We start from the raw sequence: 27,678 nt of genomic DNA on the forward strand, positions 1-27,678 counted from the left end.
CCTTGAGCAACTCCAAGGATGAGGAATCCACAGGGATGAAGGAGAAGAGGCAGCTCCATCCTGTAACTCTCCCGGGCTCCCCAAGTGGGATGTTTGCTCCTCAGGGCCCTCCCAGGGAGAGGAAATTGGGTATTTTGGCAGTTTTTCAGAGTACAAATTGAAGTGGGGGAAAAGAAGCTCCTTCTTTCTGCACCAATCATCCAGCCTAGCCATCTACATCAGGGCATAAAATTAAATGGGTTCCTAAAGAGAGAGTATATTTAGCTACAAAACCCCGTTCTAGTCAGCTCTCTGCAGCTAAAATAATTAATCTCCCATCACTGTTAAGACGTAGCGGAGCAGATCTGAAGAAGCGAGTGCCGGGATTAACTCTTCGGGAGCAGCTCATGCTCTGCTCGTGCTGTGACACCACAGGGGTTCCTGGGGGCTCCAGCCTGGCTGGGCTCTGCTCAGCTGTGTCCCTGCCATGCCAGTGCCTCTCGGTGCCAGTGCTGCACAAGCCAAGGTGTTGGCAGGGGTGCTCTGCCCTGGCACTGCCTCTAGGGTGGTGGAGGGGACCCAGAAGCGACACAGGAGCCCCAGCAGGGATGCAAGAGCACTGGCAGGGATGCAGAAACCCTGGCAGAGTTGCAGCCCAGGTTTCAGCAGCTCTGCTGTGGGCAGGACATTGCTCACAGGGAGTGAGCCAGGACCCTCTGTACTTTCAGCCCCAACCACAGAGCCCTGGCAGTTCCTGCCACCTGGGACCCACCTGGGCAGGCTGGGGAGGTTGGAATGCCATGGCCAGAAGGGCTTTACCTCTGAGGGCTCCTCTCCCTGACACACTGATGTCCTCAAGCTCCAAGGAGCATCCCTTGCTGTGCCAGCCAGGGGTTCTGTGGGAGTGTGGGCACCACATTCGTGTCCCTTCCTACCCTGCCTTGGCCAAGCACATGCCAGGTGAGGGTGAACAGCCCGGGCAACCCACTGGACACCCCAGAATTGCATAAGCTCTCATCCAGTGGGTTCAGTCAAACTCCCTGCCCCTGGGGACACTGGAAAGCAATTACTGGATACAAAGCCCTAAAACATCTGGAGAGAAAAAGTTTAGTCTGATTATAATCGCTGATTGTTTCTCTACCTGGCTATAAATCATTCATGGACTCACTTCCAGGCAGTCACATCCATGCAATATCTGACTATTCAGAACCTCCCCTGTTGTTCTACCTGTCTGTGGTGTGTTCACAGTTTGGTTAGTTTTTATTTCCACTCCAGAAGTGGAGATATGAGGTGACAACGTGATGTTAGAGATGCAGGTGACCAGAGCACCGGTGCTCCCTGGGCTGGGGCAGCTGGAGAGTTTGGCTCCTGTCAGAGCTCACAGCACAGCTCCTGAGCGACTGCAGTGACGGGGGAGAGCTGAGCTGCCTCTGCTCAATCTGTTTGGCAGCTCTTTATATTTCTTTCACAGGATGTAACAGGAATCACAGCGTGGCTCCAGTCCAGGCTCCTGTGAGAGCAGCAGAACTGGCAGCACCTCAAGGTGCATCACTGCCTCTCCTGTAGCAGCAGGGCAGGACACGGCTGGCACCGCTGCTGCCCTTGCCTGCTCTCCTCCATGGGTTTTTCCAGGGGTACTCCAAAAGATTGTTTTTGTAGCACCCCAAAAGTTGCCCTGGGGCATCTCAGGGCAGGATTTGAAGCCCACCAGGTCCTGCCCTTCTTCCTGGGTTGCAGAGGTGTCTCAGAGCAATGAGGATGGCATGGGTGACATCTCGCACAGGGCACACAGGTGTTTTCTGCTCTCCCCATGGACCCAGACAGGCTGTTCCCAACACAGGGATGCAGCACCTGGGATCACACCATGCATGGGGGAGAGGTGGCTGAGCTGGAGCTGCTCAGGGTGAGGGACTGGGGACAGGGCTGGGGGTTCTCGGTACCCCAGGCTGTGCTTCAGTCCCCTGCAACACCCAGTCCATGCACAGCCTGTTTCTCCCTCACGAGGGACAGAATGGGGTCTCAGCTCTGCCTGCTGGGACACTGTGTTGGGCCAGGCATCGGGGTCAGTGTGTCCTGATGATGGTCACAGTTTGCATCATCCCAAAGATCTGCTCTGGATGGGAAATTTTTCCAGGCAATGCTTTTCTTTGCATTTTCTCCTCTTTGAGGCCATGCAGGAACCGTGCAGGAACCATATAAGAACCAGTGCTGCCTGGTGCTGCCCGGTGCATGCTGGTGCCCTTGAAAAGACCCTGTTGCACCACTCTGAAATGATGCAGCTCTAGTGCCTAATGACTCCTGACAGCTTGTGAACGGCCCCGCTGCCGGCAATCAGGAAGGCAGGGAAAGCGGAGGGTTACTGATGGTTGTGGTTATTACAGTTATTGGGCTCCATCGATTATGGGGACGGGCTGTGCTGCCGAGGCTGGCAGGAGCTAGGGCACAGCCGGTGCTCTCTGTTCCCATTCCTGCACCACTGCCAGCCTTGTGTGCCCCAGCAGAGAGGGCAGAGCTTGGAGCTGCACGGGATGGCCGAGGGATGGGATGTGCTGGGCTCCCAGACGATGTTTCGCAGCTTGGAGCAGTGCCAGCAGATGTGATCCCAGAACCATGGAATCACAGAATGGTTTGGGTTGGGAGGGACCTTAAAGCTCATCCAGTTCCACCCCCTGCTGTGAGCAGGGACACTTTTCACTAGATCAAGTTGCCCCAAGCCTCGTCCAGCCTGGCCTCGATGCAGGTTGTCAGCCAGTCACCCCCTCCATTACTCAGTGTTTTCCTCCTAAAAAAGCAATAACCTGCACTTTGTTGCCGGATCCTCATTGTGTCAGGACAATTTGGAGTTTGGCAGCAGAGCAGCTCCCTGTGCCCATGGGCACATCCTGCTGCACAGATCTGTATGGGAACCACAGCTTCCACCATGCCCCTAGTGTCCAGAGTCTCCTTGCCAGGGATGTGCCTCTGCACTGGCTCATTCCTTCAGAAACTAACCCCTTTGCAGACAAGATTTGCCTGAAATTCAGTTTTTAACTTCTAAAAAAAATTTTCTCACTAAAAATGGAGTTTTTCTGGGGGTGCAGAGCAGCAGTTTGGGGTTGGCACAGGCTTTACCCCCTTACCTTGCCCCAGACCCTGGCACCATACAGCCCACCCCAGGTCCATCCCTGCAGGGTCCTGGGCTGCTGCTGCTGCTCCTCAGCCCTCACCTCATTTCCAGTGACACAGGTTTCTATATAATTAATTGTCAGCTGTATCAGCCATCAGTGATTTGTGTTTTAAAGATGGCCTGGCAGAACTAATTCCACTGCTGCACAACGCTGTGCTGGCTGATGATAACCCATGTACAGCTTCTCCCACGGAGCCTCATGACGAGCTGCTGCACTTTATTTTAATTAATACAGATAGCAAATATATTTTCATTAGCCATCAGGATGTCAGGAAAGGAGCACAGTCCTGCATGGCAAGCAGCAGCTTCACTCTTGGGGTTGGGTGCAGCCCTGCTGAGTCCCCTGACTGGCTCCAGCAACCTCTGCATCCCTCTGCATTCCTCCTCATCGATGTGCACCCACACAACAATAGCTGGGCAGGCACAGGGGAGAGAGTTTCCTTTCAGCCCAGTATTGGTGGCATGAGGCATTAAATCCTAAAACCCTACTCTGTGGCAGCAGCCCCCAAGGCTGGAGGTGCAGTGTCTGCAGTGGGAGCTCCCATCCAAAGCCTCTCCCAGGTCTCTCCTCCCTCTCCAGTGCAGGAGAACATGCAATTACAGAGCACATTCATAATTTCTCAAATTTAGAACAATTAAGCTGGCTCCCTGGTATTTCTGACGAAAGCAGCCCCTTGTTCCCTGAGGAAGTAAGAGCCTTCCTTGACCTCTGCTCTATTATTCTGTTTGATTGATCTTGATTATATCAGAAAGGATAATGATAAGCTTTTGGGAGGTGCAAGTACATTGGGAACAAAGAGGTTGGGCGCTTTGCCCAGGACTGCTGGGGTGGTGACAGCTGTGCCCAGCTAATAAGGTGTGGGACACCCCATCCTCTGCACCCAGTGTGGCTGCCAGGGCAGCACCAACACCCAGGACATCCCTGGATTCCCCAAAATGGAGAAAGGGAAGGCTAAAAGTGTGTTGTAAACAAGCAAAGAGGATTTGGTCCTCCAGCTGGACTGTGGCCAGCAGCAGAAACTGTCTCTGCCTCTCCCACTTCCTGTAGGGAACTCCCCATCTACATCAGGGCACCTGCCCAGCGTGGGGATGTGTCACCTTCTCCTGTGCCCACGGGGATTTGTTGCCCCTCCACTGTGTTCCACCTTGGGAACAAGCACAAGGATGCTGACAAGGGGCATGGAAGCACATCTCCCTTGTAAGGGACTGGGCAATGTTACTTTCCTCTACTCTGCCCCAAAAAAATCCTCTAATAGAAAAATCAGAAACCCCACGCACTCAAGTTACGTCCTCGTTGTTCATTAATCACAGATGGATTGAGTTAACCAAGAAAGCCCTAAAATGCCAGCTCTGGAGGCTCATTTCTACCCCCAGCTCTGCCTCAGAATGGGTGTGCTGGGGAGGACCTGGACCTGCTGGAGACCATCACACTTCCTAGTGGGCAGCTCTTTGGTTTTCCAGCTTTTCTACTCCCATCAAAGCAGCTTTGGCACCATGTGACACCAGCAGTACCATGCTGGGAAGTGCCACTCTGGCTCAGGGAGCTGCATCGCTACACAAGTCTCTCCAGAGAGCTTTGATGTTGAAATCAGCATGTGGAGAGGGGCTGTGTCAGATGTTCCTTTTGTATTCCTGTAAAACACGTGTGATATCATTGGTGTCTGGGCACATTTTCTGCTCATATTATCTTTGGCACACCATGGTGAAGGGGAAAGGTGGTGAGAAAACACCCAACTCTTCTTCCCAGCAGGTAAAGAATCAGCTAATTATAAAACCCTGCTTGTCACTCGTCTTGGATAAGGGTTTTTTCACTGCTGCTATTGTTTATGTTCCTACAGGGTAACCGTAATTTTTAATGTCCTTTTGATAGCAGTGTAGTATGATTAAAAGAGGCATATCTGAGACATAAATCTGGTTTTAAGCATCGCCATTTTGACATGCAATATTGAACACTCAGGGATCAGGCTGAGGGGTCCTGGGCATGCATAAGGTATGAGAGAAGGCTCTGGCCTGTGGCTGGGGATGGTGCTGGGGGGCTGAGGAAGGAACTTTCAGAGCTAAACCCCTGTTTCAGAGGTGACTCTGACTCCGGGATCGTAGCCCTGACTTTAGGCAGGTTCCTGCCTCTGCCATGTGCTCAGGCTTCTTGTTTTGATCAAGGATGCAATGCTGTATAATTTAAGAAAGGCTTTGCTCCTGAGGCCAGTTTGATGCATGTGGAGTGGAAATGTGGAAAAATACAGCCCTCCCCCATGGAAGTTTGATGGGATACCTGAGCCACTCCAAGAGATGTTGTTTGCTATGACTCAATTCAGTTTGTGCCTTTGGGTGACAATGTGCCCACCAGGAAAGCGAGTCACAGTCACCCTGTGCCTCATCCTGCCAGTGGATGGGCTGGAGCCCCTCTGCTACTGAGCCAGGCTGGGAGAGCTGGAGGTGGTCAGCCTGGAGAAGAGAAGGCTCCAGGGAGACCTTAGAGCCTCTTCCAGTGCTTAAAGGGGCTCCAAGATAGCTGGAGAGGGACTTTGGACAAGAGCCTTGAGTGACAGGAGAAGAGGGAAAGGCTTCCCATTGCCAGAGGACAGGGTTAGATGGGATATTGAGAAATTCCTGGCAGTGAGGGTGGTGAGGCCCTGGCACAGGTTACCCAGAGAAGCTGTGGCTGCCCCAGTGTCCCAGGCCAGGTTGGACAGGGCTTGGAGCAACCTGGTCTAGCAGAAGGTGTCCCTGCCCATGGCAGGGGGTGGAATGGGATGATCTTTAAGGTCTCTTCCAACTCAAACCATTTCAGGATTCCATGCTTAGCTCTAGCAGAGCCATTCAGCCATATCAGATGGATCCAAGGAAGGAGGCTTGGGGGTCCTGCCTGGAACCACAGCTCAGTGGTGCTGGGGAACCATCTGGGCTGCTGGAGGTGCAGCTTCCCTTTCCTTGAAGGCTACAGATAAACCCCAACCAGAGGAAGGGAACCCTTTTCGAATTTAGATGTTGTAAAAGACATTTTGCAGCGGAAAAACTGAAAAGCCCTGCCCCTGGGGAGCAGGCTGCAGCTGCAAGGACTCTGGTTTTGCTGCACCCTTCCCTCCCTACCTTTCCTAATGAATTCCAAGAAAGCCTCAATGCATTCCTAAATGGGAACACAGCCTGTGTCCTTCACAGTCATCTCCACAACAAAGCCAGCGATCTCGCCGCTGGCAGCCACGGGCTCCTCTGTGAGCTGGAAACAAAAGCTGAAAAGGAGCCTTTCTAGTTGTGATTAGAAAGCTTGAAAAGTTTGGCTTTTACTTGATATTGCCTCACTGATTTCATCTCCGTGGCAGCTCTGAACCTCTAGGGGAGAGCAGAGCAGCCCAAGCCCCTCTCCAGACGACGAGCACGGATTCTGCTGTGTGAGATGCAGCTCCAAGGGCCCAGAAGGAGCAGGAATGGGAATGTCTGTGCCTGTTAGGATGCTGCACTGGGTTTGAACGCTGAAAGCTGGTTTCCATCCTTATAGAAGGAGCAGCACCATTGCCCAGCAGACGCCAGAGATTTCGGCTCCCCCCAGGAGAGGACCGCGGGTACCCGGAGCATCCCCACGATCCAAGGAAATCCCTGACCGCTGAAACCATCAGCACGCAAGTGACCCCAACGGTGCCAGTTATTGTCCCAAAGCCACAGCCACGCCCCACCCCCTCCGATCTGGGGGGGAAGCAGAAACTCGTCCCCCCAGGACATGCTGCCTCCAGGGCTGCTCCAAGCGGGGGGATGGGGTGAGGGGGTGGGATGGAGGCGGAGGGGGGGGCTGTTTTGGGGGGTGGGTGTGTGGAGGAACTAAATTTAATTTTTATTTTTTTTTTTTAAAGAATGCATGAGGAAGAGAGATTATTGGGGAAATTTTCTTGGGGGAAAATTCTGGCACAAACTGCAATACCTCAGCGGAGGCTGGAGACTGAGTCTTGGATAAAAATAAAGCAGGAGGCGGCAGCACCTTCCCGATGACATTCGCTTCCATTCATCTCCCGCTGCCGCCAGCGTGCACAGGCATTAGGAGTTACGTTTTCCTTCACTATTTCTCAAATATATTTATGCTGGGAGATGTTTGTGGAGGTACATCGTGTGCCTGGGGCAGAGGATTAATTCCAAACTGTCACCTCGCTTTTTGATGGGTTTGTAAATTCTGCTGTTGATTTGCACTCGCAGTAAATTGATAAAATCCTCTTTCCAAAAACCTAATTCACCATTTAGAGCTCACCAGGGTTTTAGACCTCATTGGCTCACATATTTATGTAAATATAGTGTCCAGCAGCAGTTTAAAAACTGCTGCATGGATAATATGGATGCGTGATAAGGAGTGGAGGGAAACATGTTGTCTGGTGGGGGCTGTGTACCCTGGAAAGGAGCTTTTCCTTGTCTTGGGGCCCCAAATTTTGGGGTGGCTTTGCAGTGGGTGGCTGCTTTGGAAAGTGTTGCCCCAGGATCTTTCCCCTTTGCCCCAGAGCAGATTAACCCCAACAGTGTTGGGAATGGTCTGAAGTCTCTAAGGATGTTCTCAGGACATTAGACATGTCCACGAGGACATTGGTGAGCTGTGTCTGCAGAGATCCTGTGGTGGGAGGGGATGTGCTGGTGTACTGGGTGCACTGGGAGCTCTTAGGGCTCATGCCAGAGTGGCCTGTCAATTTAGGGACTTTGTATCCTTGCAAATGGAAGTTCAGGACTGTCAGGAGTAGCCTGTTTTTTTACTGAAATTGCACTCAAATCAGCATCAGGAGATGCAGTGCCTGTTTCTGCAGATCACTGTGCAGCCCCATCATCATGGAAGAGATGCAGGGTGGCAGAGGGGACATCAGAAGTAATGTCCTCAGTATTGTCCCCCAGCCACCACTCTACCCGAGATGAAGCATCTCATCCACAAAATGTTGCCATGCTCCATTAATCCACCCTAAAAAGTCAGATGGAGATTCTCTCTTGAATTTTAAATATTTTCAGCCATTCTGACTAGCTCTGAAATTGCCCTGATTTGACCGGTTTCCAGAACATTCCCTCACTCCCCCTGTTATTCCTGTGCCTGCCTGCCCACTCCTGCCCTCTGTGCCAGGTCCCCGCAGTGGTGCCCTTGACCACTGCAAGGGCTGGAGCACGTCACCAAATGTCCCTTGGCAGCCCCAGGGACCAGGTTTGCTGTCCCTTCCCTGGGGTCACCCTGCAGAGCTGCCCTCCCAAGGACACTCCTGGCCCCTCAGCTCCTGGTTTTGGCACATCACACACCGCTGTGCAAGACAGTGAGACATGAGAATCCTTCTTGCCGAGCAGATGACGCTGCTCCGGGATCCACCCCACAGTTATCCCTTCTGTCGTGCTTCAGGTTTTGGATGCCTTTGCATTTGGCACCAAATTTCCTTCCCAGACTAAAGCTTTGCACTTGGAATCGTGCCTTCGGAGCCGGGCTGAGTGGCCAGGCTGCTCATACGATCCCTCCTCTCTGCCAGAAGCTTGGATTTCACTTCCATGAAGTCTCCTCGCACCTTCCTGCTGCAGCCATCTGTCCTGGGGTGCTTTGCCCTCACCCCTAGGAAGGAACAAAGAGCCAAACCCCTGCGGGCAGTCTGCCAGGCTTTCTGGGGGTTAAACACCTATTGCAGGAATGGGATCCTGGGGTTGGAAAAGGGGAGATTGGTCTGGATAACTCTGCACTTAACCTTGCAGATCTGGGAATCCAGGCAGAGCCTCCTCACTTTGTGTCAGGAAAGCGCCAGGCTCAGCCAGCGCTCGGGGTTGGTCAGCTGCTCTCCTGGCCTCTTCCCAGGGAAAGGAAAAGGAGGAAAAGGAATAAAAAAAGAGATGGCTGAGTCGGGGCTGTGCTCTGGGAGCATGCCAGCCGCAGCTGCACCACCAGCAGGAGCTCCAGCAAGCAAAAAGAGGGAACAGAAGGGAAAGCAGCTCCTCAACACCTCAGAAACACCGTCCCTCCCGAGCAAAGGTTGGGAACAGCACTATGTCCATGTACCCACAGCCCTGACCCCCCTGGCACCATGGGACAGAGCAATGCAGCAGAGGATCCCCATTCCAGGGGGCTGTCACTCCCCTCTGCACCCCTGTGGCTGGATTTGCGTGCCCCTGTTCACTCCCCATGGGCTCTGGCTGCAGCCAGGACGAGGACACTCATCTGGATCCCTGAGTTACGGCTCAGTGCAGCTCCCACAGCTGTGACAGCGTGACACTAAATCCCAGCAGCACGCTTCAAAGGGCTTGTTATCCTACATCCATGTCATCTAAGGAGGACACGGGGCCAGGAATAATATCTTCTCAAAAGCACTGGTGGAGCTCCCTGCGAGCTGAGCCCCACTTTTACAGCTCCTGGAAGTTCCTTCCTGACATCACCTGGTTTTTGGGGGTCCAGGGGCTGCCAGGGGGCCCAGAACTGTGCCAGGACCCAGGCACTGGCCATGGCTGCTCAAGCATCCCCCAGGCATAGGGATCTAAGCCAGAGATAACCAAGGCTTGCATTTGGGTATGAGCCAATGCCATGGGCTCTAATGGAAATCCACAACATGTAACTCTCCAGTATGGAAAATGAGTCTCCCTTGCTCCCAGCTTTGCCCCTTCAGTCCCAGGCTCCAGTTAGCTCCTCCAGCTGCCCAGCTCCATGGATCACCTCTGATTTTGGAAATCCTTATGGATGAAGTCTGAAACACAACAGAGCTGAGTGAAAAGGGGGTCGCTGCAAGCATTGGAAGTTCATTTATTTCCCTTCTTCACCATCCCAGGTGACCCTGCAGATGTTCTGGATTGGCACTGGAGGGATGCTGGGTGCCCACCAAAGCTGCTCCACCCTCACACAGGAGACAGTCCTGGGGTTCCTTCCATGGGAGACAGTTCTTCATGAATTTCCCAGTGTTGGTCCTTCCCACAGGCTGCAGTCCTCCAGGAACTGCTCCACCATGGATCCCTGCCACAGGGTCACTCCTTCAGGAACAGGCTGCTCCAGCGTGGGTCTCCCAGGGTGTCACAAGTCCTGCCAGCAAACCTGCTCCAGCATGGGCTTCCCACGGGGTCCCTGCTCCGGTATAGGGTCCTCCATGGGCTGCAGGTGGATCTCTCCTGCCCTGTGGACCCCCACTGGCTGCAGGGGCAAAGCTGCCTCACCATGGGCTGCACCACGGGCACCTGCAGCACCTCCTCGTCCTCCTCCTTCAGTGACCTTGGTATCCGCAGGGCTCTTTCTCTCACATATTCTCACTCCTCTCTGTGGCTGCCGTTTCCATTTTGCAGGTATTTTTATCCATGGATAGAGCAGGATGTGGATAGAGCAGGATGCGGATAGAACGGGACCAGCCCCATGGGACAGAGCGAGAACATCCTTAACAACTTGTCTGTTAACAAGCTGTGAAAGGAGACAGACAGCCAGGAGCTGGCGGCCTGTCCCTGGAATGAAGGACACCTTCCTTCCCTGAGCACCTCAGTGGGAATGACTCCAGCTGCAAAATCTTTCTCCCTTCTCCAGGCTCATGCAGGCTGAGTTACCTGACACTGCATTGGACCTGGGGCTGCAGTGAGAGCTGCTGAGGCACCTGCACCATGTGGACCTGCTCCCTGCATCCCATCAATCCAGCATTGCTCACGTGTGCATCAGCAGAAAAAGTGATCCTGTGAAGCAGGTCCTTTTGGGAAGGGCTCTGGAAAGTGCAGAATAGAGCTACGAGCAGCAGCTGAAGGGCAGCAACCCGAGTCAGAGATGCCAAATCCTCCCTCCCGTTGGACAGCCCCCCGAGCCTTCCCCCACTCTGTTCTTTGCCCCCTGTTTTGGGGGGCACCAGCTGGGGGGTGGCGTGTCCCCATCCCCTCTGCCAGGGCTGGCACCAGCTGCACCCCAAGGTTTCTCCTGGCTTTGAGCCCCTGTGGTGCCTCACGAAGGGGCATGGTCGGGTACTGCCCATGGCCCCCACACTCCACACTGGTGTGGCTCATCCTGGTGCTCACCCCACTCAAGCCCTGATGGGGTCAGGAGGCTGGGTGCTGTTGAGGTGCCAGTGTCCCCCTACACATCCAGTGGGTGACCCCCCACAGAGCTGTGGGTCCCTGGGGCCAGAGCAGGGACGGACACATCCCCATCTTACAGAGCACCCTGTGCCTGGCAAACCAAGTGGTTAAAGCTACAAAACTCTCAGCACTGAATTCAGCAATTTCATACCCCTGACAAGAGTGTAAATCCATCCTGATGGACTGGAAAATTGGAAAGCCAGTGCTCACGCAGTGTTTCCTATAGACATCTCTGAGCTCCTGAAAGATGCACTCGGTGGCAGGCCCCAGTTCCAGCCGTGTCGCCCTCGTCATGCTAATTAAAATAGAGCCTGTGTTTTGTAACAGGATTTCCTTGGAGTGTATTTTACTGATCAGTAACCGCTTTCAAATATTTGAAAAATAAAATCACATCAAGTAAATAACTTTTGGATTGTCACAGAAGGTTAGTCTGTTTTGAGTTTTTTTGTGCCCAAAGCCTGCTGGAAGCAGCTGCACTCATCGCAGTGACAGAGGATGGAAAATACACGGATTTCTGAGGCTGCTTGTAGTCCAAATCAAAAGCTGCATCTTATTTAATCATACAAAGCTCATTTCATTAAAAAAACAACTGTTTGTACAGAATGGGATAACAAAGCACCCCAGTGCTTGGCACTGAGCATGGAACATCCCTGCCTGCTGGCAGGATGGGCCATACTCACACCTACTGACTTTGATGCCCACGTTACCTGCCCAGCAATGCCCTGACACCCCTCTGCCTCATCTGTGACGTACTATCCATTAGCTTCCAAACCCAGCACAATCTGACTTCTGAGGGCTGGATCACACACTAATTTGTTCGGCACTTCCCTTTTCACATGGTTTGCGTTTCCAAGACCTCTGCCTGGCATTCTGGATGCCAAGGGAGCACACTCAGCTGTGTGCAGCCTGCCTCCTCAGCCCCAAATCCTGGTACAGATCCCTCAAGGACAAAGTTTAAAATGTACAGAAGGAAATGTCTGTGACACTGTGACATCCAGAAAACTATACTTAAAATGGCATCTTTGTATATTCATAATGGCAAGAAATACGGAAGAAGCAGACGGCTAAGAGAGACTAATTTCATTTGCTCCTAGTCCAGGCTCTCCCTGTCCTTTCTGCCAAGGAGGAGAGAAGGAAGAGGAGCCATTTGCCATGGCCTCTGATAGCTCTCCATCAGACAATCCCCATTCCCGACATCTCCGGCCGCAGAGCCCGCGGGCAGCCTGGCCCTGTGCCGTTATCTCGTTGCTCGGGGTGCTGCAGCGAGAGCTCACCGTGCACTTGTTGCAGCCCTTGCCGAGTTCACGCTCAGTTTTTCTTCCTGCTGGACACACCTGATTCTCTGGAAACAGCCTCCCGTGATGCTGCGCTCACCACACGGCCAAAGGAATCTCTGTGCCTTGCTGCTGCACTGTGACAGCCAGCCTGGGGGTGCCCAAACCCCTCGGAGAAGGGAGGGCACAGATCACGAGGCTACAGAGGAGCCCAAAGCTCAGCACCCCTGGCTGCGTTTCTGCTCCCGGCACCGCAGCCTCGGGAAGGGTTTGCTGGTCTCGTCACAGCCTCTAGTGGACACCCTAAACGGGGTATATTTAGAAATCCTAGATCTCCCAGGGGTCTGACTGTGCCCCTGCCATGCCCAGTGACCAGACTTTGCCAGGGGTCGGTCCCAGCCCGAGACTGCATGGGCAGCACAGGCAGCATTGCCCTCTCTGCCCACAGCTGCCCACACGCCCCATGTTTGCCCTCTGCATCATTTCACGATGCTAAACAAATATCCCCGCTGGTGACCGTGCTCCCTGCACGCCACTGCTCCCTGCACGCCGCTGCCCGGAGCCTCCTGGCACGAGTCCCTGCGGAGAGACGTGCCTGTCTTGCCTGTTCCGCTCTGTGCCGGTGGGTGGGTGCGAGCGGATGCCGAGAGGAGAGGAGAGGCTTTCACACCTCCTCTCTGGTGATCTAAATGGCTTCACCAGTGCAGAGCACCAAAAGCCACCAGCCGAGCACCCAATGGGTGCAAGTCATGTGAAATTGGTTGTTTCTTGAAAGCGTGAACTGAAAGAGCAGCAGATGGAGCACAGCAATCTGACTCTGCAGGGTCTGATCCTGCTCCCCCCCCAAGTTGGAGAACAGCATGGTTTGCTGGTCTGGGCCCTAACTGTGTCCCTCTCCACACAGATCAACAACCCTCCCAGGCATGGGCAGAGCTGCCACATCACCGCTGGCTCCAGGCTGTGTAGGCAGGAGTTGAGCTTTTACAGCAATAATTCACCAAACCTTGTAAAGGGTCAACAATTTATCAGCTCCCTCTCTGCCAAGGAAAGAGGAGTTCGGCACGCTGTGTTCTCCTATCCTTAGATTTATGGCAGATCATGGCAAATCCTGTTCCCGGGGAGCTGGGCTGCCTGCTGATGCTCCCAATGGGACTGGGGCAACCCTTCTGCCTCCAACACACGAGGCAGTGTGGGAGCTGTGAGCCCCATACTGGGCTTCTGCTTGATGGATTTGCTTCCCAGCTCCTCCAGACCCCCCCAGGGGGCTCAGGGACCATCACTGCACTCACAACCCACCATCAGCTTGGACCAGAGTGTCTGTGTAACCAGAGGAGCATACCTCTCTGTGCCCCCATGCTGGAACAGGATGCCAGGACTGGCAGGGACTTTGAATCTGATTCCTCCACACATACATGCATGTCCATATGCAGAACACAAATCCATGCAGGTGAGAGAGAAATGCCATCCTCTATGCTCATTTCTGTCTTGCTGCCCAGAAAGGATGGATTCTGTAATACAATCCCTGTCTAGAGAGCTGAGTTTAAGGCCAAAAAGTCAAAGTCATTCAATGCAATCTGAACATGAGAACAGGGACTGAAGAGGGCAGGCAGCATTGCACAACATTCCTGACACCTGGAGCTGGTCGTCCTTGCTATAAACCCCCCATCAGCCCTGGAGGGCAGCCTCGGGCCCCGCACACACTGCAGCACTGGCAGACACCAGCCTCTCCCGTTCTCCCACTGAACAATCCGCCCCGGTAACCCCATCCGGACACACACTCAAGCCCAACTGCCTCATCCCAACACCCCACCAGTGCCGAGGGACCGGATACAGGCACCACTTTTGTAATGTTTAAGCCCCGCGCGAGTTTGTGATGACTTTGCCAAGTCACCCGCGAGCACGTCCCAGAGCCTATTCTTAGGTCTGTCATCGCGGCGGTGGGAGCGGGAGCGGGTCTGCGTGGAAACGTGACACACGCGGAATGAACATGCAGCCCCTGGATAAACACACCCCCTCACGGCCACCCCCTGCAAGCCCGAGACGGTGGGACAGGAACACCGGTGGGGACTTGGCAGTGAGGGCTGGAGGGACCCCGGGGGCTGGGGACACACAGAGGACTGCGGACACATCGGGCTTGCCTCCCTGTGGGAGGTAGGCGGAGGGTCCGGCACGGCTCCCGGGAGGCCGCGGCCCCTTTAGCCCTCGGTTCCCCGTTAGAACGCGGTTCCCGGAGCGGCCCCGCTCGGCCCGGGCGGTGGGAGCTGTCCGCCCCGCGGTGCTGAGCCTCCGCGTCCCGCCGGGCCCCGCTGCCGCTGCCGCTGCGCTCCCCCGCAATGCCAGAAGTTTCACCCCGGCCCCAGGAGCAGCAGAAGCTAGGGGTTCCCGGTCGAGGATGCCACGGCCAGTTCCAGCAGACCCTCCCGGTCCGACTCCCCGCTCCCCGTCCCGGCTGCATCCCGCCGCCCCGGGCGGTGCCCACTCCCCGGAGCCGGGAGGCGCTGGGCCCCGGGGAGCCCCGCAGCCCCGGCCCGCTCCGCCCCGCTCCGCCCCGCTTACCTGGGCGCGGGGCCGCGGGGGTGCCGAGCAGCAGCAGGGCGAGCAGGCAGAGCCCGCGGGGCCCCGGCATCCTGCGGCGGACGCGGCGGAGCCTCCGCGCCGGGGCGAGCTGGGCGAGCCGAGCCGAGCCGAGCCGAGCTGAACGGAGCGGGGCCGCGTCGATCCGAGCCGAGCGGAGCCGCGCCGCGCCGAGCGGGGCCGGGCCGGGGCGGGGGCGGGCGCTGCCGCCGAAGCGGAGCCGGCGCGGGGGCGCGGGCGCGGCGGAGGGCGGACCGGAGCGGAGCGGAGAGGAGCGGAGCGGAGAGGAGCGGAGCGGAGCGAGCGGCGGGGGAGGGCGCCGGCGGCCGCCCCGGCCCCCGCGCAGCGCCGAGCGCTCCGGCCCCGCCCGCAGCCCCCCCGCCGCTCACCCCAGCCCCACCGACCCACTGTGCTTCCCGGGGACAGTTCCCCACAGCATCCTCGGTCACACGGTTCCCCCGTGGCTTCCTGCATGCCCCCCGGCTCCCCCTGGTTCCAAAAGCCCCAGTACCCCCCTAACCTGGGCAGTGCTCCCTACTGCAGGCCCCCGCTCAGCCTGTGCCCAGTCTCTCGTATGGTCTCACTGTCCCTTGTCCCCAAGCCCCCCATAGCATCTCAAGCCCCTCTCAGTATCCCAACTCTGCTCAGCACCCAAAACTCCCCTCAGCACCCAGAGCTCCTCTCACCTCCCTCCTCAAGGCAAGACCTACCCCCATTCCCTGCCCTCTGGCTCCCAAAAAGCAGACTGTGAGTAGGGCAGTGGTGCTATGAGAAGGCTGATACAGGCCCTATGGCCCCCTTGGGGGGGCACACTGAGGTCTGGTCCTGCTGTTAGTGCCAGCCAAGGCTGGCTTGGAGAGAGTTGCACCTGCCTGACCTCAGTGGGGCAGGGGCTCTAGGTATACAAGAGCTCACAGTTTGTGGGTGTTGTTCGGGGTCCCCTGTAATGTGGAACTGGCACTGTGGCTGTGGGTGAGCACTGGAATGTCCTCAGTCCTGTGGCAAAAGAAACAGCATACAGACAGTCCCTGCTCAGCACCTGGCCCTGGAGCTCCACAACCTCCTTGCCTACAGAGGGGACCGTGGGCTCGACCATGGGGCCCTCTGCCCGGTCTGGTCCTGCATGTCCTCCTACCCAGGCCACCAGCAGCTGCTGTGAGCCCAGGGCTCCCAGCAGGCCCCTCCTGAGCCCATCAGGGGACACGGTGTAATTACACTGACTTTGATAAGAACAGGAACGGAGGCTTCGTTCTCTTGAAATCCCAAATCCTGCCCTGAAATGTTTACTGTAAACCACCTCCCAGTGAGAGCTGCCTGGTCCTCCCGGCCTCTACGCCTGTCAAGTCAGATAGCCAGGACAATGTCACAAAGCACGACACGAGTGTCAAACAGCACGAGACAGAGCGCAGTCTCTCCCCCAAACAGCCACTTTGTTGATGCTGCCATCTGAGAAGTCCCCGCTACCTTTGGGAGAGCAATTACACTGATCCCGTTACCTCAGCAACAACCATCACACACTGGTGTCACTACCAATGCCACCACGCAGAACACATCAAGTCAAGGAACTGTCCAAACACGGAGACTGATCCTGCTGCCGTTTTCCCTTCTGGGCTTTGCTGAGCTCCTTCCTCCACCGACACCGCTGGGAGTGGAGGCAGCAGCCTGGGGATGCTGGGGAGCAGGCAGAGGGTCATTTGCATTCCCCGTGTCACTCCGAGCCAGAGCCAGCTGGGAGCAGTTGGGCAGCAGGCGCGAGAAGGACAAAATGAGGAAGAGAGAGAAATCACTGAGAGGTGCAGTGTGTTATTTAACACTGTCATTTTCATATCCAAGTGGGACTCGCCTGCTCAGAGGTTTAATTTGGTTGAACAAAGCTATCTGTGGCAGAGCAAGAGCAGCCTGCTCTGCTCCCCCTCTACTCCAGCCCCGCTTCTCTCCCAACCTGACATTATTAAAGATAAAAGTTGTCTATCATTTAGCAGTTCTCCTTGAGTGATTTTTATTGTGCTCATCTGCATTGTAGTAAACTCCTAAGATAGCCAGATAACAACAGCAGTGCCATGGAAACAGGCAGGAAAAGAGACCAAACGCTGTATTTGTGATGCAGAAATGCCCACGAAGTGGCAAAAGTTGTTAGCGTTGGAGAGGGAATGGTGAGGCTTGAGCCTCAGCTCCTCAGCCAGGTTTAGGGAGTGCAGAGAAGCCCAGCTCCCACAACACAGCACTTTGTGACTCCAAGGCATCACACTTGGGGAAAGGAACCCTTTGCTGGGAGTGGTGCTGCTCAGTGAGCCCAGGGGGGTCTCACAGCAGTACTGGGGTCCCCTTGTCCCTCCAACCCTTTGCTGCAGATTTGAGTGAGATGAAAGCAGGAGTGTGTGTGGGGAGACGGGCTGGGATGAACTGCAGGATACACCATGGGATGCACTCCCCAGAGCTGGTGTGTTTGGAATAATTTCCCTCTCACAGCCACCACTGAGGCCTAATGGTCTGTGAAATTTCAACCTGAGAAACAGCGGTGATGTGTGCGGCGGGAGAGCCAGCAGCCTCAGTGCTCCCGGGGTCACTGTGCTCCTGCTGCTCCTGGAAATACCAGGGCCCTCCTGCCTGCAGGTGGGACCTGTCATCCTGAACCCCCTCCAGCTGGACCAGCCCTTCCAGCGTTGTGTCTGGCTGTGCAGCACCGTGAAGCACCAAGCACCACTGCCCATCGGTGAGTGCGCAGCCCGGCTCCATACTGGGAGTGGTGCTGACAAGAGCGGGTGAGACGTGGCCTCTCAAGCTCCTTCGGCAGCACTCAGGGTTGGACATGTTTGCAAGGTCAGAGACCTGAGGTATTCCAAGGAAATAAGAGAAACATCTCCTGAGGCCACTTTATGGGCATTACTCTAATTAGTGCCGTGTTCATTGGCCGTTACCTCAGACCTTTGATTAACAGTGAAGAAAATCAATAACTGCTCTAAAATTTCAGATAAGTTTCGCAGCTAATTTTAATTTCACATTTTAATCTTGTATTAATGTCAATCTTAATTACCATAATTAAGTCAGATGTGACTTAGCAAGAGCAGCTTGAAGATAAGACATTAAAGGCAGACGGTGCCTTTCTGGTGAGCAGGCGAGTGCTGCCCACAACGGTTTGGGTTGTGGCTGGTGTCTGTGAGCCAGGAGATCCCTCAGGGAGCACAGAGCACCTGCTTTCCTATCCCGCTTAGTGTCCTCAGTCTTCCCTCGTTCTGTGCCTGGGGTCTGCCCCCTGCACTGCCAGTGCGACCCTGAAGCCTTTCATTTCTGCTTTGCCCTTGTTCCAGGTGCCTGAGCCTCCAGCCACCTCACACTGCTGCTCCTCAGCACTCAGGAGTGCAGGGAGGTGACAGCCCCACTGAGCTGGCCCTGTCTGTGCTCCACTTGTCATGGCTGCTGAGATCCATGAGATCCAAACTGCCCGGAAAATCAATCTCTCATTTATTTTCGTGACGGTGATGCAGCAGCCCAGTGCTGCTGCGTTTGCTCTGCAGTTGTGCCTATTGATTGCCGCCCACTCTCAGCTCCCTGCACTCGTGGGGCAGGAGCAGCACTGCCAGGGGCTCTGTCCAACCTGGGCATCACCTCCAGAGCCCTCCGACACATCCGACTTGTGGGAAGCATCCCACATCCTGCATCCCACATCCTGACCCTGCATCCCCACAGCTTCTGCCCCCCACAGCAGAGCAGGAGAGTCCTGGGGGGAGATGGGGACAGAGGTGCTGGAAGGACAGACCCCACCAGGGTACATCCATGACTCGTGGTTCCAGACCCAAAACATGCTGGGGATGGTACAGCTGTTCTGTGGGGGTCCTGTGAGGGCACACAGGGCAGATATGGGGTGCCAGGCTTCTGACCCCAAAAGCCCTCTGTGCACATAGGGGACCAGCCTCCTCCCTGCAGCTTTCTTGGGAAGCTTTCAGCACTCCTCCACAGTGCCCGGGGGGGCTTCAATGGCAGAAGGAAGCGGAAAAATAACCTCAGCTTTAGACTTGGAAGCTGAGGTCTCCCATAGTGCAGCTGAAAGGAGCCATCCCCAGGCTCCACTGGCTGAGGGCATCACTGGTGAGTGGCAATATTGTCCCAGGGCAGAAAAGGCCTTTGTTCTTCTGAGATGGCAGAGCCACTCCAGCCTTTGGCTTTGGGAGCTGGCTGCCTCCCTGCTCTGCCTTCCAAACACGGTGCTGAATGGGGGGTTTGAGCCAGAGGACAGGCTGGGATCCAGCCCCTTTGAGCAAGTGCCGGCAGGCACAGCTGGGGGCCCGCTCAGGAGGGAAGTCCTTGTTCCTTGTCAACAGAAAAAGACTTTGCATGGCTCAGAAATAGGCTCCCTATTGCCCACTGGGGTTTGGAGGGAACTGAGGGAAACAAACCTGCTGAAGGGATGGCAGGCAGTGGCGTCCCTGTGGAGCGGGAGGGAAGGGACCTGTGGGCAGCCTGCCTGGGGTGCTGGGTGGCCTGGCCCCCGCACTGCCTTTGACCAAGCACCTGGCCAGGGCTGTGACCCCCAGCATCACCTCTGCACTCCATCAATGTCCCTCAGTGATGCAATGTCCCTGTGTGGGCCATTGGCCACAGCACAGCTTCACAGAGTCCCTGTGTCACATCCCAGGGAGCCATCCCATCACAGAACAAAGGCTTTCACCCCGCAGCAGGGATGAAGCCTGCAAGCACCTACCTGAGCCCATGACACCTTAATTCCCCAGCCATAAATCAGGACATTGTTTTATCCTCTATGCATAATTCATAATTCAGAGCTTAATTAACTAAAGCTCCTCGTGGCAGTGCCCGGAGAGGCTCCCACCAGCTCCAGGCACTGCAGCTCTTCCAGCTGCTCCGATCCATGGCTACTGGGCTCTTTCCCAAGGCAATAGTGCTGCTCTGGTTGCCATATCCATATCTCACTGTTGTGCTCTGCTGTGCTGTCCAACATCTTTTAAAGACTTTCTAATTGTGATTTTCAGTTTTTCACTCAGGCAGGATTTGCATCAGGCAAAGACGGTGGGAGCAGCCAATGGCTGAGCTTCACAGTCGAGCTCCACGGCCCTCCTAGACTGACCATCCCCACAACACCTGGAGAAATCTGCCTTCCACACAGTGCTGGCTGCTGGAAAATACCTGCTCTGGGGAGATTTTCCTACCTTGTCCTCCATTCTCTGCATCCTTTGCAGAATCTGTATTTCTGCCAGGATGCTGCTGGCATTTACCCATCCCATCCCAAATACAAATTGCCGGAGAAGTTACTCTGCACCCAACACTGATACAAAAAATGGCATTCGTAAATCCAGGAGTGCACAGATCTGTTGTCCTCTTTGGCAATTTTCCTTGAGGAATAACAGGGAGTTTTTATGAAGCGAGGTAGAGTGCAGCATGACTATAGTGCTATCCCACTGCCTCTGGAAAAAGGGATTTCTTTTGCATTAATCTACACTTACTATAACCTACTAATTGTCTCCAGAAAGATGTCCTGACTTTCTCACTCACACCAATGTCTCCCCATGTGTTTTAGGGTCCCCTGACCCAGGCAGGAGGGCACAGCACCAGTGCTCAGCACCCCAAACTGGGCAGGAACACCTAGGGGGAAGACTGGGACAGGATAGGATGACCTGAGTGCAGCCTGCAGACCTTGGCCCTCAGCACCAACCATAGGTAAATATTTTTCATCCATCTGGCCCCAATAATTTCCCCATGGGAATCATAAAAGCAGTCTCGAAGGAGCTGATGCAATCAGCATCCCTTGGTGATGCTGATTGGGAATAATCCCTGAGATGCTGGTGAGATTGGAGTACCAGTGATGGGTGGGAAGGGGAAGGAACAGGGAAATAAGGGAAAAGAAGGAAAGCACAGATTACAACTGGCACCAGTAACCATGGCATTGTGAAATCCAGATTTTGTCCAACAGCTGACTGTGATCTTTGAGGAGATGATGCATTTGATGGAGGGAGGTATCTGATCACTGTCGTAGGTTGTTGTGATGTATTTGATGTGGCATCAGACACCATTCTCATAGAATCAGCGTGATGCTGTATCAGTGCAGCACATCTTAAGTGGGCTGTGAACTGGCTCATTGACAGATCTTGGAGAACAGACAGATGAGGAGGAATCATCTTCACAAGGAAGAATTATTAATGAGTCTGTTCAGCTCTGGCACTCAGCACTGTGACAGCTTCACGTTGTCATGGTCTGCAGGTAAATACCAAATCCCTGGTGGTTGCTGTACAAGCAGGAGATCAGGGCTGGTTAACAGGAGCAGGGACGTGCAGCCACATGGCACAACCCAGATCACAGCACAAGTGAATTATTAAACCAGATGCAGTCTAGCCACTCAGATTAACTCATTTCTGTGCCAAGAAATAGAGAGACTTGGGGGGCCCAGAGACTGGAGTATCCCTCAGCAGCGGCTAAAGCAGTTGGCATCACTCAGGTCAGAGAAACCTCCTGCAGCTGGAGCAGGGAGTGGTGCTTTGCTTCCCCATGGCACTGCAGAGGCAGTGGCAGCCCCACAGAGCACACTCCTGATGGGGTCTGTGGTTTGGCCAGCAAAGCAATGGGCCAGCAGCATCATACCTGCTCCTCCGTTGCTTTGGGCATCACCCAGAGACCAACACCCATGAACTGGGTGACACAGGGAGCAGGACAGTGGCACTAACTCCGTCTGTGCCTTTCTGGGGAGGTGGTAGCCCCAGTGCCCTGGGGCTGGTTTTCTCTGCATAGGATGGTTGATCTCTTTGTGGGGGGAAAAGGGATTTGTACTAAAGCTCTTTGCATGAAAAAATAAAATCCATACTGTGCTGCTTTGCTCTGCCCTGGCTCCCAAGCTGTGATGTTTCATTGATTAGCTTGTAAGAGCTTGGAGCAGAGCCCGTGCTTTGCTGGGAGCATTTCCGCAGCTCCCGCAGGTGGAAAGCCATTAACCGCCTTCAGCCTCTTCTCTCCACCTCCAGCCTCGTCCCTCCACCTCTCGAGTGCCTTTGGGTGGACGCTCTGTAGTTGTTTTAAGAGAAAAGCCCCTAAAACACACAGTCGCCACATGAGGCTGGGGCACTCACACTCTGTCTTGGCCTGGGGGCTGGGGGAGTCCCAGGCACAGAGTCACCACTGGGGCAGAGCCACTGCCCAACCTGCAGCACTGTGAGCTCACATGGATACAGGAATATTTATTCCCAGACATTTTAGCAAAATAACAGCATTTCACTTGTGCAGAGCAATTATGGAGGCTTGCTCAAAGATCCTGCTGCTGGGTGTGTCAGTGTGATGAGGGGCTGGTAATAAAGCTCCCGGCACTCACTAAGTGCTGCCATATAAATGCCTCCTCTGGAATAACAGCGCTTTGGCTCCCAGCACCTGCTCACATCCTGCGGACAGGGATTTGTGGAGATGGAAGGTCTGGTGTTGGGTCCTGGTGCTTCATACAGCTGGTTACGGGATCCAGTGGCTCTTCCTGGCCCCAGGCCCACCGACCTCCCTGTCTGCGGAGGAGCAGCACCTGGGGGACTCCACAGGGATCCAGGCACGACTCGGAGCTGCGGAAGGGAAACTGGGGGGGGAGGAGGGGGAGGAGCCAGGCTGGAAGCCACTTGTGTGGGGCCCTGGCAGGGCTTCAGCATCGCAGCGTGTGCGTGTGCGTTCGCACGGTGGGAGATGTAGCGCAAGCTGCCATGAGATTAGCAAATGTACTGCAAACACGAGCCATCCGGGTGGGAATCGCTCTCCAACCAACGTGGCCCTCCATGCCTGCTTTGGTGGGCAGTGCTGCCCGTTCCCCGTGCCTTGCCTGCGGGCAGGCAGGGGCTTTTTGTGAGTGTTTGTGCAGGGATGTCTCTGGCTGAGAGCACCCGGCATTGTTCCCGGCAGCTCCAGCAGGTCTCAAGCAGCACCTGTGCCTCTCTGAAAGGACCTGACTCTCCATGGCACAGGGTCAGAGATGGCAGCCGTGGCCCTGCCCAGGTGCTGGCCCTGCAGAAGCCGTTTCCAGTTGTAACTAATTACTGTGCGAGGAAACTGAGCTGCTGCGTGTTGGCTGCATGACATGAGTGTGTTCCATGGCAGCTCAGCTCCCTGTGGCCCCGGGGAGGTGCCCCTGGCCCTGTCCTGTCACTCGGAGATGGCACCAGAGCTCGGAGCTGCTCAGGCTGTGGCTCAGGCAGGGCTGGGAGCTGGGAAAGCAGGAAGGAACGTTGGCTGTGGGTTAAAGGAGGTCATGTTATTGCAGACAGGACTGCTGAGCTCCCTGAGCAGCCATGGGGTTAATGGAATGAACCACAGAAATTTGTAAATCTTTCCTGAGCATCCAGGAGATCAGTTTTTGGTTTGTGTTTGGCAATAGAAGCAAATACTGCTCTACTCTTCCTGACCTGGCCATTAGGATGACTTAGTGAGGACTGGTTTTGATTTCTAAAAGGATTTTATACGCCTGGGAAAAGCTCCATGGGAATAGGTGCGGCACCAGCCCCAGGTCCCTGCACACTCAGTGGCCCTAAGCCCAGAATGTCCTAAGGCTGGAGGGGCGTGGGACACACAGCCTGTCTGAGTGCAGTGAATTAACAACATCTTGGGGGATTTCAAATGGAAGAAGCCTCCTGACAGCTCACATGTGGGTCTAATAATTTACTATAACTGCTTTTATGGCAGACCGTAAAAAATCTAAAATAAGGCTGGGAATTGTCAGAGAATCCCACACGGAGCTGAATTTCTGCATAATCACAGTTTTTAGACTCCAGTGCCTTCCTCTGGAAACTCTGAGGCGTTCAACAGGCTCCCTCAGTCCTGATGATGAGTAGGTGATGGACGGGGTCACTGATGGAGATCTCCAGTGGTCCTGTCCAACCTGAGGGACTCTGGGAGCCCTCCCTGCCTTGACTCTGGAGAGCAGCTCCTCACTTTGCACCCTCCTGATGGCCCTCCCGCTGTCCCCAACCTCTCCAGAGGCACCAGCATCCCAGGGGAAGCAGAGAGGGATTTTGTTTCCCAGGCCCAAGCTCTCCAGTCCCTTCCATATGGCACAGGGAGGACATGGTCTGTCCCCAGAGGGTGGCATTAAACACCGAGGTAATTCTGCCTCTGAGAGCTGACCCTGAGCCGTTATCACAATTACTCTGAGTGCCACCGGATGATACTCAGTAATTACGTGGTTCTTTCATCTGGGATCTCTGAGCGCTTACTGATCAATTAATTACACTTTGCAGCAGGCTTTCGCCCCAGTGCCGGATGCTGATGGATCAATAATCCCTCTCCTGAGACGTGGCTGGCGCTGAATGGCACAGCCCTGCCAGCACAGGGCTCGAACCACAGGGATGGAGTCTGGGGGTCTGAGGTTCCCAGGCTCCCTAGGGAAGGTGGAGGATGAGGTCATGGAAAGCTTATGGGTGAGAGTTACAGAATTTAGCCTGGATAAAACTTCTAAAATCATCGAGTCCAAGCCTTAACCCAGCTCAGGAGGGTCCTGAGCAGTTGCCAGTTCTTCTCTACCCTTCCTTCTCATTTCCACAGCATCTACTCTTCAGAGATGCAAGAGTGGAAATCAAGGTGCGGGGGCCATCCCTGGGTGGGGTGTCACAGCTATCTCACAGCTTGGAGCTAAATTGCAGCATTTGCAGCCTGTCCCTGCCAGAAGAGCCGCAGGCTGCATTGTCCCTGTTGCAGCTCATTGCTGAAAATTGCCAGTTGCAGGCAGAGAAACACATTTCCCCCTTCCCAGGAGCCCCCACAGCTCAGCCGAGCTGATCTCATTCCCCTCCTGCTTGGCCAAAAAGCTGCATCACTCTGCAGCCTGACATCCTTTCCATCCTTTTCGTGGCTGCCCTCAGCGACATGTTCTCTTCCTGCAATACCTGCCTGGCAGAACTGTGGCTCCCAGGCCCCTTCCCGATACTGGTGGGGACAGTGGCACATGGGAAGGGCAGCACAGCCACGAAGGGGGGCTGCACTGGAATCAGGACAGGTTTTCTCACCCTGGGACTGTGCCCTGCACTCTTGGCTGTCCTTCCTTCCTTCCAGGCAACCTTTCAGCCCAGATGGAGAGCACCATAAGGAGTTTTGTTTCCTTCCCAAAACACACAACACATTCCCTGCCTGTCTAACAAGGTGTCTGAGCTGTGCTGTGTGACGTGGTGCGAGGCACAGCCGGCTCTGCAGGAACCATCCACACTCCTGCCCTCAGTCCCTGCAGCAGAGAGGGGGAGCGAGGGGGAGTGAGAGGAGTGAGGGGGGAGTGAGGGGAGCTCTATCCTCCCACGCCCCATGTCCCCATGAAGCAGAGCCACATCTCATGCTCAGGGACACTCTGTGGGTGGGTGCTGTGCCCAGAGGGCACCGTGCCGCTGCGCCACAGTAGACATGGTGCTGCTCTGCCAGGGCACATGAGGGGTGGTGCAGCTACAGTGGTGTTAGCCACGGGGCTGGTGCAGAAGGGCTGTGGGTGAGTGGCAGTGAGGCCAGGCTGTGACTGCCGGAGGTCCCCACAGTGTGGCCACCACCAGATCACCCATTCCTTGGCACCGGCACAGCACGGAGGGGTTTTGGAGCTGAGGCAGGTGTGGGACACATCCAGGTTGGAGATGCTCCCTCCCACCTGGGGCTTGTTATTGAGAGCCATTAAAAAGAGCAAGGGCTGGTGTGGAAGAGACTGAGGATGGTGGGAGGCTGAGGATGACTTTTTACAAGGGCATGCAGTGATAAGTGGGAATGGCTTCAAGCTGAAGGAGGGTGAGTTTGGATTAAATGTAAGGAAGAAATTCTTTACTGTGAGGCACTGGCTGCCCAGAGAATTTGTGGATGAGGGGGTGGCTGTGGGGATGTCTAAGCACTGGGATGAGTGAAGGGTGCCAATGGAGGGATGGAAGGATGAGCCATCAGCTGGGATTTCTCCAGCACTTAAAAGCCTCCTTCACATTCTCTGCCATGAAACACAACCGTGATTTTTGCTTTACAAGTGTGATTGCTTATAACAGCATGAAATTACAGCCAGACCTGATCTGCCTGGCAGCAGATAAGGGGAGCTGTCGAGTATGGCAGTGTTAGTACACAGGGAGGTGGAAGGAGCTTGGCAGCCCCTGTATGAGCCATATCTCTGGGCTATCCTGGTGGGGATCCTAGAGGGAATGCTGCAGGGTTAAACCTGGCAGTGATGGAGATGAGGGGGCAGAGAGGATTAGTCAAGGTGCTCAAACTGGGAATAAACATGTGGCTGCCCTACCTAGGGCATACTCAGTCTCTCATTTGGGGACTCCGGCTCTGGTTGTAATGACTTTGTGTTAATTAGCCTTGTCCCCTCATCAGGATGTGCCTTGCCCCAGGATGAAAGGTGCTTACAACCTCCTGAGGACTCAGACTCTTATGTGGAACAGGTAATGAATTGATCACTCAGGACCTCAGGTGAGCCATCAGCTGGTGGGGGCTTTGCATGGTGGGACAGTGGGGAGAGTTGGAGCAGCTCTTTCCAGCCTTGTGGTGTTGGGACCTGCCCCTCTGACACTGGCTGTGGCCTGTAGCTGGGGATGGTCACAACTAGACCTGGCTTCCACTGGCGTCCACTGGGCAAATGATAGCAATGGATCCAAGGCTGGACTCAATGATCTTGGAGGTCTTTTCCAACCTAAATGACTCTGTGATCCTGCGACTGCTCATGGGCCCCAGCTCTGGCAGGTCACATTGCATGTGAGGGGGTGATGGGAAGATCATGGTGACACACAGCTCTGAGTCACAGGGACCTTCCCCAGCTGCCTGCGTGGCTTCCTGGGTCTGAGGATGATGAGAGTATGAGCTGTACAAGCCTTTACACCTGGAGCCGAGGGCTTGAGCATGTAACACTGATAACGCAATGTCTGTAACCACAAACAGTGATTTTTCTCTAATGGTTCCTCAAAAATTAAGACTTTTTGTAAAGCCATTGCACTTGCTTCCTCCTCTGTACATGTGGTGGCAGATTTGTGCAGTGTTCATGTGATGAATGTGCCCCAGCTCAGTGTCATCTCTGTTCTGTGTCTGCACAGCCCTCTGCAATCACCCCATGAGTGAGCCCATGAGGATGCTCCAACATCCTTGGAACCTTTCTGCCCGAGGCAGGGGCTGCCTCTGTGGTTAGATCCAGGGTCCTGTTCCCATTCCTCCCAGAGCCAGTAAAACTTCGAAGAGGGGGGAAATGCCTGGAGGATCCCTGCCCTGAACACCCTTGGAGGGGGCAGCCATTCCTCTGCCCTGCTGCCAGCTCCTCTGGTGCAAACGCTGCTCTGTGCCCCAATACTTTGAGGAACATAGTGGCCATTGAAAAGCCTGACTGTTCACAAAAGGGGCTGCTTGGGACCCCTGAACCTCAAAGAACATTCTGGCTCAGGGTAGTCCATCTCTCTGCCCTGCAGCTGATGGGGATGGACCTTTATCCTTCATGGAAAGGGTGATCAAGCATTGGAACTGGCTGCCCAGGGAGTTGGTGGAGTCACTACCCTTGAGGGTGTTCAAGAAATGACAGGACTGTGCTCTGACTGAGGCTGCTCCTACACTCTGCAAAACTCAGCTTGATAAACAAACCTCCTCAGGATTGCTGAGCCTGTGTTCAGGGTGTTGTGGAGCGATGCTTGTTGCTGTCACAAATTGCTATTGACACATGAACTTGCTGCAGTGTGTGGTCCTGGTGGATGTGGAATT

At 54.8% G+C, this 27,678-nt stretch overlaps 1 protein-coding gene across 4 annotated transcripts in view; it reads right to left on the bottom strand.

Moving 5' to 3' along the window:
* Positions 1–15,390, bottom strand: part of SEZ6L (seizure related 6 homolog like) — a 36,884-nt gene extending 21,494 nt beyond the window's left edge. For 3 of the 4 annotated variants that reach the window (XM_064674848.1, XM_064674847.1, XM_064674846.1), the window contains exon 1: positions 9,783–9,873. In XM_064674848.1, coding sequence (XP_064530918.1) covers positions 9,783–9,858 — 76 coding nt within the window. In that variant the 5' untranslated portion in view covers positions 9,859–9,873. Of the gene's footprint in view, positions 1–9,782; positions 9,874–14,997 lie in introns of those variants that run through there. The other variant, XM_064674849.1, reaches the window with a different exon arrangement.
* Positions 15,391–27,678: the final 12,288 nt, after the last annotated feature.

The sequence above is a fragment of the Pseudopipra pipra genome, chromosome 18 (genome assembly GCF_036250125.1).
Source record: "Pseudopipra pipra isolate bDixPip1 chromosome 18, bDixPip1.hap1, whole genome shotgun sequence".
Lineage (NCBI taxonomy): Eukaryota > Metazoa > Chordata > Aves > Passeriformes > Pipridae > Pseudopipra > Pseudopipra pipra.